At 46.7% G+C, this 20,887-nt stretch overlaps 1 protein-coding gene and 1 pseudogene across 14 annotated transcripts in view; one reads left to right on the top strand and one right to left on the bottom strand.

Annotated features, from left to right (window-relative positions):
- The window catches only part of BCL2L13 (BCL2 like 13), a 59,244-nt gene that overhangs the window by 12,848 nt on the left and 25,509 nt on the right, over nucleotides 1–20,887 (top strand). For 9 of the 14 annotated variants that reach the window (XR_009549967.1, XR_009549966.1, XR_009549969.1 and 6 more), the window contains 2 exons: nucleotides 18,761–18,868; nucleotides 20,527–20,683. Coding sequence is in view for 6 of the 14 variants with exons in the window: in XM_016194454.2 (XP_016049940.1) it covers nucleotides 18,761–18,868; nucleotides 20,527–20,683 (265 nt within the window). In the remaining 8 variants the exon portion in view is untranslated. Of the gene's footprint in view, nucleotides 1–18,760; nucleotides 18,869–20,027; nucleotides 20,110–20,526; nucleotides 20,684–20,887 lie in introns of those variants that run through there. The other 5 variants (XM_060191398.1, XM_060191400.1, XM_060191399.1 and 2 more) reach the window with 3 other exon arrangements.
- LOC132538847 (small nucleolar RNA SNORA70) lies at nucleotides 15,558–15,673 on the bottom strand (annotated as a pseudogene).

Below are 20,887 nucleotides of genomic sequence, written 5' to 3'. Positions count from 1 at the left end.
ACTCATTGTCAGTGACAGGAAAGAACACTCCAACTCTTTTCAGTTACTTGCTCTTGCTAAAGTATTCATTGTCAAACTGCTGCATCGAAAATAAAATAAATAAACCTTTTTTTGGAGGGTGTGGTTCTGCAAAAGCCTCCCTCGCCTGAGACTCTGAAGTCCCAGGTTCAGTCCTAGCAGCACCATAAGCCACAGCTGAGCAGAGCTCTGGTTGCAAAGAATAAAAGTCTTTACATGGGGGGGTTGGGCAGTAGCGCAGTGGACTAAGTGTACATAATGCAAAGTGCAAGGACCAGCATAAGGATCCGGCTCTCCACTTGCAGGAGGGTTGCTTCATGAACAGTGAAGCAGGTCTGCAAGTGTCTTATCTTTCTCTCTCTCTCTCTGTCTTCCTCTCCTCTCTTGATTTCTCTCTGTCCTATCCAGCAATAACAACAACAACAAACAACAAGGACAACAAGAGGGGAGGAAAAAGCCTCTAGGAGCAGTGAATTCATAGTGCAGGCACGGAGCCCCAGCAAAAACCCTGGAGATAAAAACAAGTCCACACTGTCATTTAAGCTAGTTGATAGCTTGTTTCTGCAAGCTGCTGTTATTTTAAGATCTAAGTATTTAAACTAAAGTGGCAGTGCTCTCTATAGACCAGCTGTCTCCCGTTCCCTGGGCAGCTCCTTTCTGGAGGCCCCAGCAAGGGAAATGCAGGCCAAGGGTATTGGGAATATTGGCCAACAGCAGGCCTTGAAATTTTAGATTGAATGCATGAAGAAACATTTTCAAGTCTACAGTGAAAGTGAATTTTCCAGAGGTATTCCCTGTTTGAGAGTAGCAGCTCTTACTCAGAAGCTCCAAAGTCAGTCAGACACTACCGCCTCTTACCCATTCGCATGCTGTGAGGTTGTCTACTTAATGGAGTCGATGATAGTTGCTACGTAGATGGCAGGTTAAGCCTAATTCATTCAGATATTTCCCTGGTAGTAGCTCCTGATGAATTATGAAGACAGAGAAGAAGTTGAGAGGGAAGGGGGTCTAGAGAGGGAGAGAGATCCTCTCACTGTTCACTGGTGGTGACTCCTGATGCTGACCTCCCGCCCAGGCGCCCAGGAGGAGACTGCCTTCAGCTTGGGCTGTCCGCTTCAGGGAGATGTGACAGTTCAGGGAGATGTGACATGTGCTCTGTGGCAGTCTGCTTTCTCTGTGCCTGTCACTTCCCTTTCTTTCTTTTCACTCCCTCCCTCCCTCCCTCCCTTCCTTCCTTCCGTACCAAAGCACTGTTCAGCTCTGGCCAATGGTGATGGAGGGGATTGAATCTGGAACTTTGGAGCCTCAGGCATGAGAATCTCTTTGCATAACCATTATGCTGTCTCCCCCACACAACCCAGACATTTTCAATCTCTTTTTTTTTTAATTTTTTATTTATTTATGAGAAGGATAGAGGGAGAGAGAAAGAACCAGACATCACTCTGGCACATGTGCTGCCGGGGATCGAACTCGGGACCTCATGCTTGAGAGTCCAAAGCTTTACCACTGCGCCACCTCCCGGACCACATTTTCAATCTCTTGTGATTTACTAAATTTATAAGGCCTGCAGGGATTATGTTTGCCCCAATTGGTCAGGGTTTTTTTATTGTTGTTTCTGCCCTGAGCATAGACTTTTACCACCTGAACATCATCGAATCTGTTACTTTTTTTTTTTTTTTCACCAGGGCACTGCTCTGGGGACCCAGGAGCCTCAGGCCTGAGAGTCTGTTTACACAACCACCATGCTGTCTCTCCTGCCCATGGTTTGGTTTTTGCAATTTGGTTATTCTTATTTAAACACAAGTACAAATTCATAAATGTAAACATTGTGCAGCTAACATCTTAGAGATCATTTTTTCCCCCTTCTCTTCTTGCTTGCTTCCTGTCCTGTCACCTAGAATATAGTATAGGGTTGGTGTGAGAGGTCATTTAAGCCCTGAGCCCCCACCCCCACCCTTTCCCTGTGTTGTCTCTACCACTGTTTTTCTATCTGAAATTTGTCAGCTGGCAATCAGTGAGTGAATGAATGAATGATGTAGACCTCACTCCTCTGCCATGTTTCAGAAAAGTTTGTTGGTGTGGCGGGGCGGGTCATGTCCAGGTTCCTGAAGCAGCATGAGAGAAAGAGGTGTTGGGGATGACTTTTGTCTTGCTTCTGGCTCTGTCACACTTAACATCTTCAGTTTTCCTGAGTTATGAACATGGCACAGACTTTTTTTTTTTTTTTCCCTTTTCATTCAGTAGGACAGAGAAATTGAGAGAGTAGGGGGAGGTAGAGGGATTGGAGAGGAAGAGACGTGCAGCCCTGCTTCACCACTCCTGAAGCGTCACTACTGCAGGTGGGGAGTGGGGGCTCGAACCCAGATCCTTTCAAGTATCTGTAAGTACTGTATGCACTTAACCAGGTGCAGCACTGCCTCCCCCCCTCCCCTTCCTGGGCACAGACTTTCCCCTTTTACTCTTCACTTTGCCAGACCTACTCAGCTCTTGCAGACAGTGTCACGGACGGTGAGTGCAGTTACCCCTCTTGAGGGTGAACATCCCTCGGCAGTCCTGCCGACATGCATAGTGCTGTCAAATAGTGACTTGTCAGGTTCACCTTGTCATGTGTAAAGAGAGTGCCTTGAGGCCGGGGTGGTGGTTCAGGGTCTGGTGGCAGCACTGTTGCTTAGGGAGCAGAGTAAGCTCAGATGTGATTAGTGTTGTCACTGTCAGATGATAAATCTTGTTGAGATACTGGATGCTCATTCAGCCATTAACAATTGCCTCCCAGGCCAGGCGGTGGCATGTGGTTGAAGGAACACATTTAAAAAAATATTTTATTTTGGGTGGGGGTATAGCATAATGGTTATGCAAAGAGACTTCCATGCCTGAGGCTCTCAAGTTCCAGGTTCAATCCCCCACACCGCCATAAGCCAGAGCTGAGCACTGCTCTGGTAAAAAAAAAAAAAAAAAAAAAAAAAAAAAAAAATATATATATATATATATATATATTATTTTAATGAAAGTTTTTGTGTGGATATGTTTCGTTTCACTACTCGAAAAGCTTTCCCTTTGTCAGTGGGGAGTTGGGGCTGGAACCAGGGTCCTCTTGCATTGTGACGTGTGCTCAGCCAGGTGCGGCCCCCCCCCCTCCCCTGCAGGTGTGTGTCTGTCTGTCTGTCTATCTATCTATCTACCTATCTATCTATCTATCTATCTATCCTATCTTCCATTCCCTCTCAGTTTCTCTATTCTATCAAATTAAAAGACAAGGAGTCGGGCGGTAGTGCAGTGGGTTAAGCGCAGGTGGCGCAAAGCGCAAGGAACCGCTTAAGGATCCTGGTTTGAGCCCTTGGCTTCCCACCTGCAGGGGGTCACTTCACAAGTGGTGAAGCAGGTCCGCAGGTCTCTCCTCTGTCTTCCCCTCCTCTCTCCATTTCTCTATGTCATATGCAACAACAACGACAGCAGTAAACAACAATAACTACAACAATAAAACAGAAGGGCAACAAAAGGGAATAAATATTAAAAAAATAAAATATTGAAGAAAAATTTTAAAATGTTTACCTTTGGAAGGAACAATAAAGCTGTCTTCTAAAGTGGTGTTACCATTCCTCACTCCCACTAACGATGCATGAAGGTTTTCATTTCTCTGCATCCTTGCCCAACGTGTGTGTGTGTGTGTGTGTGTGTGTGTGTGTGTGTGTGTGTATTTGACTGTGGGAACTGGAGCCTCCTGCTTGTTGGATTTCACTGTCTGGGGCCACTTGTTTCATTCAGATAGAGATGCACATGCAGAGGGAGACACAGGAAGAGACACCCGTCACCCCCACCCCTTCACACACATGATGCTAGGGTTTGAACCTGGATCTTGTGGAGGGCCTGGCAGATGACCAGGCTGTCTCTGAGGCCCTCTGCTTTTTGCTGTAGCTATTTTAGTGGATGTGCAGTGGTATCTTTCGATGTTGTTATTATTGGTGGGGGAGGGAGAGGATGACTCTTACCTATCTGAGGCTCCCTGCTAGGTCCCTGGTACCCCTCTTGTATTGCTGTTACACTCTTGACTTCTCTCATGTCAAACTTCTTTTTTTAAAACAATACCATTTAAAAATTTTATTTTATTTACTTAATGGATCAAGGCAGAGATAAGTTGACAAGAGAAAGGAGAGCTAGGGAGAGGGAAAGAGAGAGGCCTGCTGCCCTGCTCCGCTGCATGCGAAGCTCCCCCCTGCAGGAGGGGAACAGTCATTTAACTTGAGTCCTTGTGCACAGTGACATGTGCCTTCTATCAGGTGTGTTACCACCTGGCCTGAAACTCTCTTTAAAAAAAAAAAGGTGACATTTGGGGCTAGGTGGTTGAGCTCCTGGTTAAGTGCACACTTAACCAGTGCACAAGGATCCAGGCTTGAGCCCCTGGTCCCCACCTGCTGGGGGAAAGCTTCACGAGTGGTGAAGCAGGGCTGCAGGTGTCTCTCAGTTTCTACCTCCCTCTCTCCTCTTAATCTCTTTTTTTCCCTCTCCTCTTAATTTCTCTCTCACTTTATCCAATAGTGAATAAATAAAACAAAGGTTTTCTTTATTTTTCAAAATTTTTTGAATTTTTTAATATTTAATTTTCCCTTTTGTTGCCCTTGTTTTTTTTTTTTTAAATATTTATTTACTCCCTTTTGTTGCCCTTGTTTTAGTGTTGTAATTATTATTGATGTTGTTGCATAGGACAGAGAGAAATGGAGAGAGGAGGGGAAGACGGGGAGAGAAAGATAAGACACCTGCAGACCTGCTTCACCACTTGTGAAGCGAACCCCCTGCAGGCCATAGGCCGGTACTTGGGCTTTGCACCACCTGCGCTTAACCCGCTTCACTACCGCGCGACTACTGAAACAAAGATTTTTTTTTTTAATTTATATTTATTTATTTATTTATTTATTTATTTTATTTTGTTGTTCTTGTTTTTTTATTGTTGTAGTTCTTATTGTTGTTATTGATGTCTTGTTGGATCGGATAGAGAGAAAGACACCTGCAGACCTGCTTCACTGCCTGTGAAGCGACTCCCCTGCAGGTGGGGAGCTGGGGGCTCAAACCGGGATCTCTACACCAGTCCTTGTGCTTTGTGCCACCTGCGCTTAACTGGCTGCGCTATCGCCCACCTCCCGAAACAAAGATTTAAAAAAAAAAAAAAAGGAGAAAAACCCTTGCAGCCCTGCTTCACCACTGACAGGTGGGCACTCGAGGCTTGAACCTGGATCCTTGCAGATTGTGCTGCTGCCCATCCCCCAGGTTGCTCGTGACTGACTGACCTAAGTTGCCCTTATCACTCAAGTGTTAAGCTGCTTTCCATCTGAGTGTAATTACTTGGGTTGTCAAGATGAATTTCCCACGTTCTCACTCATATGCAGCTCATGCTGCCCTACCCCGGATCTCCACAACTCGTTGATCCACACCAGGCCTGGGGTGTCTGTGCTTTGGCTATATCCTCTGGGCGTTTCATAGGACTCCCAGCTTGGGGAAGTCCCCAGTTTACATATTCACACAAAGGGTTTGTCTGTGAAGAGTCTAGCTCCCAGCCACCATTTTATTCTTAAACATTTTTATTTGTTTACTTATTTATTTGATAGAGACAGAACTTGAGAACGGAGGGGGGGATAGAAAAGGAAAGAGAGAAAGCCAGGCAGTGGTGCACCTGGTCAAGCACTTACATTACAGTGCACAAGGACCCAGGTTCAAGATCCTGGTCCCCCACCTGCAGGGGGAAAGCTTCATGCATGAGTGGTGGAGCAAGGCTGCAGCTGTCTCTGTCTCTCTCCCTCTCTAGCTTGCCCTTCCTTCTCAATTTTACTGTCTCTATCCAATAATAAATAAATAAAAGCCTATAAAAAATAAAAGAATTTGGGGGTCAGGTGGTGGACCAGGTTAAGCACACATAGTGCGAATTGCAGGGACCGGCTCCCAGTTTGAGCTTCCCCTTCTCCAGCTCCCCACCTAGGGGAGTCGCTTCATAGGTGGTGAAGCAGGTCTGCAGGTGTCTGTCTCTCTCTTCCCCTCTCTGTCTCCTCTCTCCATCTCTGTCCTGTTCAACAGCAGCAACAATAACAGCAGCAAGCAACAATAACAGCAACGGAAAAAGGTGGCTTCCAGGAGCAGTGGATTTGTGGTGCAGGCACAGGCCCCCAGTGATAACCCTAGAGGCAAAAAAAAAAAGAGGGAGAGAGACAGAGAGACACCTGCAGTCCTGCTTCACCACCTATGAAGCGACTCCCCTAGGTGGGGAGCTGGAGAAGGGGAAGCTCAAACTGGGAGCCGGTCCCTGCAATTCGCACTATGTGTGCTTAACCTGGTCCACCACCTGACCCCCAAATTCTTTTATTTTTTATAGGCTTTTATTTATTTATTATTGGATAGAGACAGTAAAATTGAGAAGGAAGGGCAAGCTAGAGAGGGAGAGAGACAGAGACAGCTGCAGCCCTGCTCCACCACTCATGCATGAAGCTTTCCCCCTGCAGGTGGGAACCAGGAGTTGAACCTGGGTCCTTGTGCACTGTAATGTGTGAGTTTAACCAGATATGCCACTGCCTAGCCCCTTAAATAGTTTTCTTTTTCTTTCTGATTCTTGTAAATTTTTATTTGATAGAGACAGAATGTGAGCAGGGCGGGGGAGATAGACAGCTAAACCACAGCTCTAAACTTTACCCAGTAATGCATTTTGAAAGCTGTGGCCCACTTGACTTTATTTTGCTCTGAGGTGGTTGAGGTTAACGGATGAAGGCCTGTTTGTCTGTGGGACGCTTTGCCTTAGCGTGGGCACAGGGCTTCCGGGGTGTGAGTGCCACTGTGTGACTCTGTATTTTGCTGAGTCCGGCCGGGATGCTGGCTAAGTGTGGATCACCGAATCTGAACAAACAGCCTTTGTGTTCTGACAGCACAGCCTTCCCTGGTTCAGGTTTTCCACACGGCTTGTGATCGAGTGTGACAGCGTGTCGAATGCAATCAGGATCACATTAGCCTCGAGAGAACGGGCCTCCTTGCAGCAGCTGCCTGTCTTTGGTCTGGCAAAGGAGGCGAGGAGAGAGCAGGACGTCCATGTCTCTTACTCTGGCCTGGTGGTAGCATCAGTGCTGCTGTGAATGGAGCTGTCCCCTTCTAGGTGCAGGAAAAAAAAGGGGGGGGTGGCGCATACACTACAGTGCACAAGGTCCCGGGTTCAAGCCCCCAGTCCCGACCTGCAGGGGGAAAGCTTCACGAGTGGTGAAACAGCTGCAGGTGTCTCTCTGTCTTTCTTCCTCTCTATCTCTCCCTCCCACTCTCAATTTCTGGCTGTCTCTGTCGAATAAATAAATACTTAAAAATTATTACTTAATTATTATTGGATAAAGACAGAGTTAAGTAATTGAGAGGGGCAGGGGAGAGACAGAGAGACACCTGCAGCTCAACTTCACCACTTGTGAAACTCTCTCCAGGTGGGGAGCAGGGCTTGAACCTAGGACCTTGCACTCAACCAGGTACAGCACCACCTGGCCCCTTAATTAGAATTCTTTATCAATAAATAGCCCCCGTGGTCCGGGTGGTGGCACAGTGGATAAAGCACTGGACTCGCGAGCATGAGGTTTGGAGTTTGATCCCTGGCAGCATATGTACCAGAGTGATGTCTGGTTCTTTCTCTCTCTTCCTATATTTCTCACTAATAAAAAAAATATAAAAAATCTTAAAAAACAATTTTAAAAAAAGAGTTTATTTAAAAAATAAATAGGGATTCGGGCAGTAGCACAGCGGGTTTAGCACACATGGCGCAAAGCGCAAGGACTGGCTTAAGGATTCCCGTTTGAGCCCCTGGCTCCCCACCTGCAGGGGAGTCTCTTCACAAGCGGTGAAGCAGGTCTGCAGGTATCTTTCTCTCCCCCTCTGTCTTCCCCTCCTCTTTCCATTTCTCTCTGTCCTATTCAACAATGACGATATCAATAACTACAACAATAATAACTACAACAATAAAACAACAAGGGCAACAAAAGGAAATAAATATTTTAAATAAATAAATAAACAAATAAATTGCCCACTGGGTATGGTTGCCCTGTACTCTTTATTTTCCTTTTTTTTTTTTTTTTTTTAAGAATTTATTTATTCATTCATGAGAAAGATAGGAGAGAAAGAACCAGCTATCACTCTGGTATATGTGCTGCCAGGGATCGAACTCGGGACCTCATGGTTGAGAATCCAATGCCCCATCCACTGTGCCACCTCCCAGACCACTTTTTTCTTTCTTTCTTTCTTTCTTTCTTTCTTTCTTTCTTTCTTTCTTTCTTTCTTTCTTTTTAATTCTTTATTGATTTTGAATTGAGACAGAGGGAAATTGTGAGGGGAGGGGGAATAGTGCAGAAGAGAGACACCTACAGCCCTGCTTCACCACTCCTGAAGCTTTCCCCCTGCAGGTGGGGACCAGGGAATTGAACCCAGATCCTTGTGCACTGTAATGTGTGCACTTAACCAGGCCAGTGCCTGGCCCGTTTCTTTTCTTTTTAAAATTTAGGATAGAGGTGGTCTGGGAGGTAGTGCAGTGGATAAAGCATTAAACTCTCAAGCATGAGGTCTTGAGTTCAATCTCCGGCAGCATAAGTACCAGAGAGATGTGTGGTTCTTTCTTTCTCTTATCTTCCTCCTCAGTCAATCAATAAAATCTTTAAGAATACAATATTAGAAAAAATTTAGGATAGAAACAGAAAATTGAGGGGGAACAAGGACATAAAGAGAGAGGGCCACCCCTGTGGTGCAGCACTGTTTTTTTAATTTCCTTTAACTTTGTCATTGAAGCTAATTAACTTCAGAATATAAAGATTGATTTAATAATTTTATTATTAATCGTACTATTTTATTAAAATCATTTTTCTCTAAATTATCATTTTGTCTGCTTTATTTATTTTTGCCTCCAGGGTTATTGCTAGCGCTCAAATCCAGTGCTCCTGGAGGCTATTATTTTTCCATTGTTGTCATTGTTGTTGGATAGCACAGAGAAATTGAGAGGGGAGGGGAAGAGAGAGGGGGAGAGAAAGAGACACCTGCAGATCTGCTTCATTTGTGAAGCAGCCCCACTGCATGTAGGAAGCCGGGGGCTGGAACCGGGATCCTTGCACGGGTCTTTGTGCTTTGTACTATGTGTGCTTAGCCCCATGCGCTACCGCCCGACCCCTTGTCTGCTTTATTTGCTTCTTAAGGCTGATTTATTATTATTATTTTAACCAGAGCACTGTTCAGCTGTAGTTACTGGTGGTGTGGGGGATTGAACCTGGGATTTTGGAGCATAAGGCACAAGAGTCTTGTTGAATAACCATTATGCTTTCTACCCCCACCCGATAGTGTACTTGCTGTGCTGTGGGCATGACCAGGGTTAAGCCCAGCCCACACCATATGAAAGGAAGCTTAGTGCTGTGCTTATCTCTTTATCTCTGTCTCTGTGTCTGAAAGAATGGTCCTGGAGCAGTCAAGCCCCAGTCATGACAAAAAAAGACTTAACTTACTATTATTTTCTGTCTTCAGTATTAACTTTATTAAGGAAATGCTGATTCACATGATGGTTGTCATGAGCTCCACTTCCATATTTCTCTTCAATGAATGTCAGTACATTAGTCGTTATTTATTAACTTTTTGGCTTTAACAGTACCCATGTTGCTTTATTTATTTTTAATTTATTTATAAAATGAAAATATTGACAAGATCATAGGATCAGGGGGGTATAATTCCACAAAATTCCCACCACCAGAACTTCGTATCCCATCCCCTCCCTTGAATGTAATCATTTCTTTATTTTATTTTATTTTTTATATTTTATTTATTTATTTTCCCTTTTGTTGCCCTTGTTGAATATAATCATTTCATTACCCTTGGCAACCCTCGGTGGCTTCTGTGATTGATTCTCCACTGGACATGGGCGTTGGCAGGTAGATGCACACCCCAGGGCTGGTGTACTGGTAGAGTGTATCAGCTGTAATGTTTAGGACCCAGGTCCAGGCCCCCAGACCTGGGGCTTCACGAGCGGGCAAACAGTGCTGCAGGTGTCTCTCTTTTTCTCTTTCCCCACACCCCTCTCAGTTTGTCTCTATCCAGATTGCCCCCCTTCTGCACCCCATAATGACCCTGGGTCCATGCTCCCAGAGGGATAAAGAATAGGAAAGCTGGGAGTAGGGCAGGAACACAGCAGGTTAAGGACCCTGGTTCCAGCCCTTGGCTTCCCACCTGCAGGGGAGTCTCTTCACAGGTGGTGAAGCAGGTCTGTAGGTGTCTATCTTTCTCTTCCCCTCCTCTCCCCATTTCTTTCTGTCCTACCCAACAACAACAACCTCAATAACAACAACAGTAAAACAACAAGGGCAACAAAAGGGAATACATAAATAAATATTTTTAAAAATTAAAAAAAAAGAATAGGATAGCTTTCAAGGGAGGGGCCCTATTTAATTTGTTTTGTCTAACTTTCACGTGATACCAGAAACTGAACCCAGGGCCTCGGGCATACAGGTATGCTCTCTAAAAATTCTTGGGCCCTCCTTAAATACTTAAGTATTCTTTCTCCCCAACAGGACTGTCTATCTCTTCATAAGTTTCTGGATTTTTTTTTTTTTTTACCTCACCTGAGAGCCAGAGTCCCTGCTCAGTATTAGTTTGCAAACAAAGCAAGGGAAACACACAGAGCCCATGGAAGACTCTGGCCTCCCACTGCAAATCTCAGTGTGTGTGTGTGTGTGTTTTAACAAAGGGGACTGGGAAGAGCGTGCGTGTGCGTGTGTGTGTGCGTGTGCGTGTGTGTGTGTGTAGACCAACATTTCCTCAGGTCAGGAAAGAAATGGCAGGAGAAAATGTCACTGTCAAGGAGCTGGGCGGTAGTGCAGCAGGTTAAGTGCACGTGGTGCAAAGCACAAGGACCGGCATAAGGATCCCAGTTCGAGTCCCCAGCTCCCTACCTGCAGTAGAGTCACTTTACAGGTGATGAAGCAGGTCTGCAGGTGTTTTTCTTTCTTTCCTTTTTTAAGATTTTATTTATTGATTCATGAGAAATGATAGGAGAGAGAGAGAAAGAACCAGACATCACTCTGGTACATGTGCTGCCGGGGATTGAACTTAGGACCTCATGCTTGAGAGTCCAATGCCTTATCCACTGCACCACTTCCCGGACCACCAGGTGTCTTTGTCTTCCCTTCTCTGTTTTCCCTTCCTCTCCATTTCTCTATGTCCTATCTACCAATGATGACATCAATAACAACAATAATAACTACAACAGTTGTCGTTAAGGTTCGGGGCTCCAGCAGGTTGGGCTAGCTTCGCGGCGGTAGACAGAGAGGACCAGAGACACACGGCTGGGTAGAGAAGCTTTATTCATGAGCAGGCAAACGTGCTCTCCTGTCTTTCTGCTCTGGCGGCAGAGAGACCCTTAAACTAATCACCACACAGATCTGTCCTGCATCCCCTCACGCGGCCGCGCCAAGAACTCTCAAACTACTTAGCATAGGGGGTGGGGAGAAAGAGAGGCGCCAAACTAGCAAGGGCCAAACCAATTCTTCCAGAGGTGGGGGGAAGGAGACCAAACCAATATGAAACATACAACAACAGTAATAAAAACAATAAGGGCAACAAAAGGGAAAGTAAACATAAAAGATTTTTTAAAAAAGAAAGTGTCACTGTCAGATACAGATTGCTCAGAGATAGGAGCTCAAGCAGCAGAGTGCATGATCATGAAAGAAAGAGCTGGAAAGAGAGAGGGAAAGACACCACCCCCCCGAAGCCTTCCCAAGTTCTTGCCAAGAGGGTGAGGAACTAGAGCAAGGCTGAGACTGAGAACCCACAGCACCCAGTACTTGGGAAGCTTGCATACTGCACGATGCTCCAGGTGTGGCCAGGGCTTGGGTCCTCAGGCACGGTGAGGTAGGAGCTCAGCCTGGAGAGTGGGAGCCACTGTCTCTTGAGATTTTTCTGTGGAGTGGAGGGGCCCCACACCAGACTGGGGCTTCTTTCTTGCTTTTTAAGGTAGAGGCCGAGGGCGAGGGAGAGACACTCCATCTCCAACTTGGCATGAACCCAGATCCTCATGTGTGGTGAAGTGCGTGCTCCACTTGGTGAGCTATCTCCTGGCCCACACTTGAACTTTTTTTGATGTGGTTGAATGTAATCGTTTCCTTACCCATGTCAGCCTCCCTCTGTGGCAGGGGCTTGTCCCATATTTATGTAAGAGGCACAAGAATGCTGTTTTCTTTGCCCAAGGTCACATGCAGTGATAACCTAGGATCCTCGACGTCACAGCGTATTTCTTTTCCGCTAGAGTAGGGTGAGCTGCCTTCCCGGAACCGGAGGTTCCCGGGGAGAGGTAGTTTCATTGAGAGGAATTTAATTGGCCTGAAACCAATTTTCTGCAGAGTATTTACTTGAATAATGTCACATTATATCCGGAGGTCATTTTATCTAGTGGAGAGATAGTCCCCAGTGTCTTGCAGTGTCATCTAAGACTATGAATCATACCCAAGAGAAAGACTTAATCACAGCAGCTATATTGTCTGGGGTTTATGCTGAGTCTGTCGGTAAATAGAATAAGCCAGTTCCAACAGGATGCTGTAGGTCTTCCTTATTACTATTTCACTTTTAAATATTTTGCTCCCAGGATCATCACAGGGACTCAATATCTGCACAAGTTCTCTGCTCCTGGCAGCCATGTTTTCCCTCTAAATGGATACTGAAGGATGAAGATAGAGAATCAGAAAGAGAGAGCGAGACCACAGCACCACCTCCCCCCATTCATGACCCTCCCCTCCTGCAGGCTTTTCCAGGTGGCTCAAACCTAGTTCCTCACACATAGCAATGCCGACTGTGCCCACCTGCTGGCCCTATCAGCTTGCTCGCTCGCTCTCTGCCTCCATGGTTATTGCTAGGGTTCAGTGCTTGCACTACAAATCCACTGCTTCTAGAGGCTATTTTGTTTTCCCATTTTTGTTGCCCTTGTGTTGTTGTTATTGCTGTTGTTGTTGGATAGGACAGAGAGAAATGGAGAGAGGAGGGGAAGACAGAAGGGGAGAGAAAGACAGACACCTGCAGACCTGTTTCACCGCCTGTAAAGCCACCTCCCTGTAGGTGGGGAGCTGAGGGCTCGAACTGGGATCCATAAGCTTGTCCTTGCACTTCATGCCATCTGTGCTGTTAACCCACTGCACTACTGCCTGCCCCCATTCTTCATTTTTAAGTAATATTTTATTGATTTTTTGTCTTTTACCTCCAGGGTTATTGATCCAGGGTTATTGCTCAGTGCCTGCACTACTGCTCCTGGAGGCTATTTTCCCCTTTTGTTGCCCTGGTTGTTTTATCACTGTTGTGATTATTGTTGTAATTACTGTGATTGTTGTTGGATAGGACAGAGAGAAATTGAGAGAGGAGGGGAAGACAAGTGGGAGAGAAAGACACCTGCAGACCTGCTTCACCTCCCGTGAAGCAGCCCCCTTGCAAGTGGGGAGCTGGGGGCTTGAACTGGGATCCTTACACAGGTCCTTGCGCTTTGTGCCACGTGTGTTAACCTGTTGCACTACCACCCAACCCCCTATTGATTTTATTTTAATGAGAAATAGAAATACACAGAAAGACCAGAGCAGTGCTCAGCTCCAGTTTATGGTGGTGCTAGGTATTGAACCTGGGACCTCAAAGTCTCTTTATGCTGTCTAACCCTGCCGCCTCATTATTATTATTATTTATTATTATTATTACATAAAGCGTTCATTATTTTCTGTGAGCGGAAGAGTCCCATTCTGCTCTAGCACTGAGCAGCAGGGATAGGCCCAGGGTCTTAGGCCTTCCATCCGGCTTTGCCTGCTGAGTCACCTACATAGTCAGATGTTGTTTTCGACGGGTTAGGTTGTTTTCGCTGGGCTGGCTTCATGGGCAGGTGACAGACGACCCGGGACTCATGGCTGGGTTGTAGGCAGTATCTCTTTATTCATGCAGGACGCAGCCCAATCTAAGACGAGCTAAGCTAAATTCAAGGTACTGTACTGTAAAACTCACAATGCTGTCTTTATATATACTTCCCAAGTAGGGTGGAAACAGGATGTGACATAGAGAGGGTGGAGAGAAAAGTGACTGGTGAAAATCAGGGTGTGATAAAGAAGGGATCAGGGTGTGACAAGGAGGGGGGGGTGGAGCAAAAACATATCATGAAACAGTGGGGATTGAACCAATGCCCTGGAGGGAGGTGCTTGTTAACAGGGGTTATGTAAATAGAATGAAGTGGTTATGTAAATAGAAAATAGTGTTAAGCAGGGGGGATTTAAACTAAATAAAACAGAAGGGGTCTCATGCATACCAACAGTCAGAGTGCACTGTGGGGAAGTGCTGAGAGGAAGCTAGACCATTGATTGGGGCTACAAGTGGTGTGTTATGTGCTTGCACAACAGGGTGTGTGTGTGTGTGTGTGTGTGTGTGTGTGTGTGTGTGTGTGTGTGTGTGTGTGTGCGCGCGCGCGCGCGCGCGCGCCTGCGTGTGTGTTTAACTTATTTGACTGCCACCAGGATTCTCTCTGGAGCTCAGTGCTTGCAGGATGAATCCACTACTCTCAGAGGCCTTTATTTATTACTGGATAGAGACAGAAACTGAGAGGGTGGGTGGGGGTAGATGGCATAATGGTTTTGCAAAGAGACTCTCATGCCTGAGGCTCCAAAGTTGGCCCAGGTTCAGTCTTGCACACCACCACCAGCCAGAGTGAGCAGTGCTCTGGTAAAAAAGAGAGAGAGAGAAACTGAGAGGGGAGAGGGAGATAGAGGAGAGAGACACCTGCAGCTTTCCCCTGCAGGTGGGGCCTAGCGACTTGATCTGGATCCTTGCATACGGTAATAAGTGTGTTCAACAAAGTGTGCCACCCTCTGGTCCCTTTAGAGGTCTGTCTGTCTGTCTGTCTGTCTTCATTCTTTCCTTCCTTTCTTTTCTTCTTTCTTAATAGAGATGGATAAAATTGAAAGAGTGAGGTGTGAGGAGGGAGGGAGAGACACACATCTGCAACACTGCTCCACAGCTTATGAAGCTTCCCTCCATGTAGGTGTGGACCAGGGGCTTGAACCCAGGTCCTTGAACATGATAACTTGTGTGTTCTATCAGATGTGCCACCAGTACCACCACACTTTTTTTTTTTTTTTTTTTAAAGCAGGATCTTGATTTATTGTGACTGATTAAGGGACATCTCCGAGGCTCTCAGGATTGCAGGGCCCGCCACTTGTCCAGGGGACCGCGGTTGGGGGTGTATTTGGCTCCACAGCCATCTGGGATGAGGCGCTTTTCAGCCACCATGTCTTCAGATTCATCTGCATTAAACTTGGTGAAGGAAGCCCCACTTCTTGGAGATTGGCATTCAGGGAACTTGAACTTGGCCCTGCACAGGGCCTTGATCACATGCTCTCTGTTCTGCAGTTTGGTGCGGATGGACTTGATGACCTAGCTGTGTGGACTCTGGCCACGGTGCCCTGGGGCTTCCCAAAAGCACCTCGCCTCCCTGTCAGGAGCCTAAGGTTAGGGACAGCAGGAGGTCAGGCATAAAATGAACACAGAGCAGGAAAGGCTGTCTACAGGGTCCCTCAGGGCAGCCTGTACAAGCATCGGGCTGCATACACTACCTACGAGGCTGCTGTTGGTGCCATGGGGAGGGCAGCATGGTCGGCTTAATTGGTTGTAGGTTTTTGTTTTTTTCTTCAAGATTTACTTATTTGTAAATGAGAGAGGGAGAGAGAGGTGGGGGGTGGGGTGGGGACCAGAGCATCATGTTGGCACATGCAGTGCTGGAGGTTGAACGTGGAACCGAGTGCTGAAGAGTCCAGCGCCTACCCACTGTGCTCCCCACCAGCCCTTCCTTTTACTTTTTTTTTTCCTTCAAGGTTATTGCTGGCGCTCGGTGCCTACACCACGGAATCCACTGCTCCTGGAGGCTATTTTTTTCCCTTTTATTGCCCTTGTTGTTTTATTGTTGTGGTTATTATTGTTGTTGTTATTGATGTCATTGTTGTTGGATAGGACAGAGAAATTGAGAGGGGAGGGGAAGACAGAGAGGAGAAGAGAAAGACAGACTCCTGCAGACCTGCTTCACTGCCTGTGAAGCAACCCCTTTGCAGGTGGGGAGCCAGGGCTCAAACCGGGATTCTTAACACCGGTCCTTGCACTTCACGCCATGTGCACTTAACCCACTGTGCTACCTACCGCCCGACTCCCTCCCCCCCTTTTACTTTTTAATGATGTCAAAGTGTCCTGAGATAGGTAGGAGGTTATCATTCCTAACTTTTATAATATTAAAAATCAGTGCTAAGTCAATAAATAGATAAAATTGAGACAAGGTGTCTCTGAGACATTTCCTCCATGGTGCCCAGTCAGAAGATAAAGAGGGCATACATAGCCTGAACCGGTTTTGCTCACAACTCCTGAGCAGCAGCACGAGCCTGCTCAGGCCTCGGCTCTCACCGGGGAGTGGCCCTGCCATCTCGGTCCTCATGAAGTCAAAGTGGCAGTTCAGTGCAGTGAGTGACGCATGAAAGATCTAACACAACACCTGTCTAAAAAGCAGGCCCGGGCGGGGAAAAGCTGCAGCGCTCAAGCCCAGGTGTCCACCGCACAGGCACGAAGCCTCAGGAGTGGTGGAGCAGTGCTGCTGGCCTCTCTCTTTCTCTCTCCTCTCTCTCCCCTTCCCTCTTCAGAATTTTCTCTGTCTCAAATAAAAAAAGAAAAATGTATGGCCGCCAGGAGTGGTAAATTCATCCTGCAGGCACCGAGCCCCAGGCATAACTGTGTAACAAGATAGAAAAAAAAAAAAAGAGGGAAAAAAAGCCAGGCACCTTGTAAATAAATACTTTCTTCCTGCCCTTCCCTCAGATAAGCTTGCTGCTCAGGACAATATCTGCAAGTAGCAGACACTTGGTAAAGGGCCTTTCAAGGTCTATTTATATATGAGAGAGAACAAGCTCATAAGTAGATAAATCTTTCTTTAACATACAGGATTTACTCAATTCTTAGAGAGAAACCAAGAGGGGGTAGGGGTAGATAGCTTAATAGTTATGCAAAGAGACTTTCATGCCTGAGGCTCCGAAGTCCCAGGTTCAATCCCCCTGTACCACCATGAGCTAGAGCTGAGCAGTGCTGTGGTGGAAAAAGAAACTGAAAGGGAAGGGAGGGAGACAGAGACATGCAGCACTGCTTAACTTCTCCTGAAACTGCCCCTGTAGGTGGAGACCAGGGCCTTGCACATGGTAACCTGGTCACTCAACCAGTTGCACTACCTTCTGGTTCCCTTCATAAATAAATATTAAAAAAAATTTTTTTGGGTGGGGGAACCCGTGTGGTTGTGCACCTGGTTAAGTGTACTTATTACCGTGCACAAGGGCCCGTCGCACATGGTCCTCTGCCCCTCTGTCCCTTTCTCTTCTGTCTCTCTCCTCTAAGTAAGAAATATGAAAAGCCTCAGGTCAGCATTGTGCCCTTATTGGACTGCTGGGAAAAGCAGGATGTTTTTCTTCCTTTTCTTTCTTCTTTTTTTTTAATTGTCTTTATTTATTGGATAGAGACAGCCAGAAATCAAGAGGGAATGGGGAGAGACACACATGCAGACCTGCCTCACCACTCGCACAATGTCCCCCAGCAGGTGGGGACAAGGGGCTCGAACCCAACCCCTTGTGTCCTGTCAGGTGTGCCACTATTGGCCCCAAGCAGGATATTTTCTGTGCAAAAATGTGTTGTGACTTTTCCAACAATCCATTACAAGGAAGCCCCAGGGTTCATTCCTCAGTGCTATATCAAAAGCAGGTGCGCAAAATAAATAAATAAATATTTGATAGCATGGAATTAATATCAGTCTTCTCTCCAATCTTCGTTTTGTTGATGGTTTTCTCAGGATTCTGATTATTGTCGTCTGGGTGGTGCAGTGGACAAAGCACTGGATTCTCATGCATTAGGCCCCAAGTTCAATCCACAACTGCACATGTACCAGAGTAATGTCTAGTGTTCTCTCTCTCTCTCTCTCTCCTTCCTTGCTATCTTTCTCATTAATAAATAAATAAAATCTTTTAAAAAAAAGATTCTGGGGATTCAGTGGTAACCCAGTGGGTTAAGTGCACATGGCACAAAGCACAAAGACCGCCTCAAGGATCCCAGTTGGAGCCCCCGGCTCCTCACCTGCAGGGGAGTCACTTCACAGGCAGTGAAGCAGGTCTACAGATGTCTGTCTTTCTCTCCTCTTCTCTGTCTTCCCCTCCTCTCCATTGCTCTCTGTCCTAACTACGACAACATCAATAACAACAACAATAAAAAACAAGGGAAAACAAATAAATATGTATTTAAAAAAAAAGGTTGTGGTTATCTTCCCCCCTATCCTAGAAGAAACTTCTGGAGAGATGTTTATTCTGGTTTTTTTTTTGGTCTGTATGTATGAATTTGCTAGGACAGAGAGAAATGAAAGGGGAGGAGGTGGTTGAGGGAGAAGTGCTTGAAGTGCTTGCAGCCTGCTTCACCCTTCGGGAAGCTTCTCCCCCATGGGAGCTGGGGCTTGGCCCCGCCCGTTGTACATGTGCACTTCACCAGCCATGCTGACTCTTAGCCCCCACATTCTTTTACTGATGCTTTTTCAAAAGAACTACTGCAAAAATGTGTTTCCTATTCCTTTCAGCCTTGAATAATGATTTTGTGTTTTCTGTTTCCTGACTTGATAGTTAAAGCACTACCATAGTCTTTATCATTTCTTTCTCCCTCTTTAAATGGTAATAAACTCTTGTGTTGGTTTTAGGGGCTCAGCCAGATGTAGCTTCACAATCTCTGGATAAAGAAACTTTATTGAAAGTCAAAGCCGAAACTGAAGAGGAGTTAAAGTCCTTGGATAAAGAAATTTCTGAAGGTCTGTCTGTTCTTGCTTGTGCCCGTTCACTGATATACTATTGTTTAGTGTGGGTTACTGTTGGCTTACTTTGACATTCGCAGCAGAGCGCTCTACTTACTACACTTAATTAGCATGGAACCACGAGTGGTGAGGTAGAAGGTATCCTTTGTCTTCCTGGCGAGAAGATATTTGGACAGGTTTTCCAGCTGAGCCCAGCTGTTCCGATGTATCCTTTCAGGCGCAGAGGACTAAATGGCCCTGTTCGATGTGGTCTGACTTGTTTTTCACTTGGGTTCCTGCGGATTGATTTCCCACACTCCGGAGTGTGTCTGGAGGCTCTCCCCAGCCAGCATGCAGTTCTGGGACACCCACGGGATGTTTTAAGTCTTGCCCTGCCCACCCCAAGTCACATAGGCTCCACAGGAGAAGGAGACCCTGAGTCTCCACAGACAGCCCTCCACCTCAGCTACCAGCTGCAAGCTCAGAGTGCTAGCTGTGTCTGCACTAATGATCATAGAGCAGAAGGTCCCCTCAGGGTCAGTCTGTTAGCTGGAGCAGCTCACAGAACTGAGGAAACCTGAGGTATGACAAGGAATGCCTAGAGCCAAGCATGGGTCAGGCCAGAAGCCTTCGTCCCTGTTCCAGGCTTGCCATTCTCTCCCCCAGTTTCCATAGGCCTGCCTGCTTGGCTGCTCTCAGAAGGCCTTTCACCTTAGGAGCCTGGGCAGGTTTCCACTCTAAAACAGGATTGACTAAATCAGGGTCTTTGGCATGTGAGCTCAACTTTTAGTCCTCAGTCATCCCCCCCCCCCCCAAGAAATCAGGGGGCAGTACTAAAAGCCTTCCCTCATGTGCATTGCTTTCCCTGGCAACCAAATCCCACCCCCTGGTGTTTCCCAAATGTCACCTTTCTTAATGTAGCAGAAGAGGCCTTTCTTATTCTCAACACTTAGGAGATTCCACGGCTCCTGGGAGCTGGGAACCAGGAGCCACAAACAAGGACCAGATACGTATGAGAAAGTGTATCTTGGTCTACTGACATGACTGATCTCGGTTACCCAAATCTGTTTTTTTCTTATAAATCACAGTATTGCAATTTGGCATCTTTATAGTTAGTGACATTAAGGGGGAAAATGTAAGTAAACTGCTCTCATTTCTGTATGCATGTGTTCTGTAGCTTCTTGGTAGAGACGGAGAGAAACTGAGAAAAAGAGACACCTGCAGCATTGCTTCACTGTTGCTGAAGCTCCCCCATGCAGGTGGGAACTGGGGGCTTGAACCAAGGTCCTTGTGCCTGGTGACGTGCACTCTGCCACCGCCGGCCCCTTATTGGTACTTTTTAAGCAGCATGGGGATGGACTCAGGATCTTGTGTGTGAGAGAGACACCAGGGAGCAGTCTCCCAGGCAGGCCCACTTTCCTTCCATGTCTTTCATTCCAAGAGAAGGGGAGGAGGGAGGTGAAGAGAGGGAGCCGTGGGAGAGTGACCCCTCAGCGCTGCTCCACCTCCACCATCGGGCTCCCCGCGTGATGCCCATGGTGCCGGGGCTCAGACTAGGGCCTCCTGCATGGGAACACCTGAACTCCAACAGCCAGGCCATCTCCTGACCCCTCTTGCAACTTCCAGTGTCATGCACTAAACCTGTGTTTTTTTCCCTCTTGCCTTCTTGTCTTTAGCCTTCGCCAGCACTGGCTTCGACCGTCACACTTCTCCCGTGTTCAGCCCTGCCCACCCAGAAAGTTCTGTAGAAGACTGCTTGGCTCACCTCGGAGACAGGGTGTCACAGGAACTGAGAGAGCCTCTCTACAAAGCCTTGCAGAAACTCCTGAGCCAGTGAGTGCCATTGCCGAGTGGGAAAGGCGGCTAAGCTCAGGAGCGCATGGCCCCGCGGTGGCCCAGGCTTAGTCCTAGGTGAACAGTGCCGCCTCTCTGCTCAGCATGCTCTTCTGCACGCCTGTCTTTTGCTTTCCCCAAGTGTTCCCCTGCTTTTGTTTTTTTTTGCATCAGAGCATTGATTTAACTATTCCAACGTGGATG

This window comes from Erinaceus europaeus, chromosome 5, assembly GCF_950295315.1.
Source record: "Erinaceus europaeus chromosome 5, mEriEur2.1, whole genome shotgun sequence".
Taxonomy (NCBI): Eukaryota; Metazoa; Chordata; class Mammalia; order Eulipotyphla; family Erinaceidae; genus Erinaceus; species Erinaceus europaeus.
Note: the sequence above shows the minus strand (reverse complement) of the source record. Positions and strands in the feature narration are given on the sequence as shown.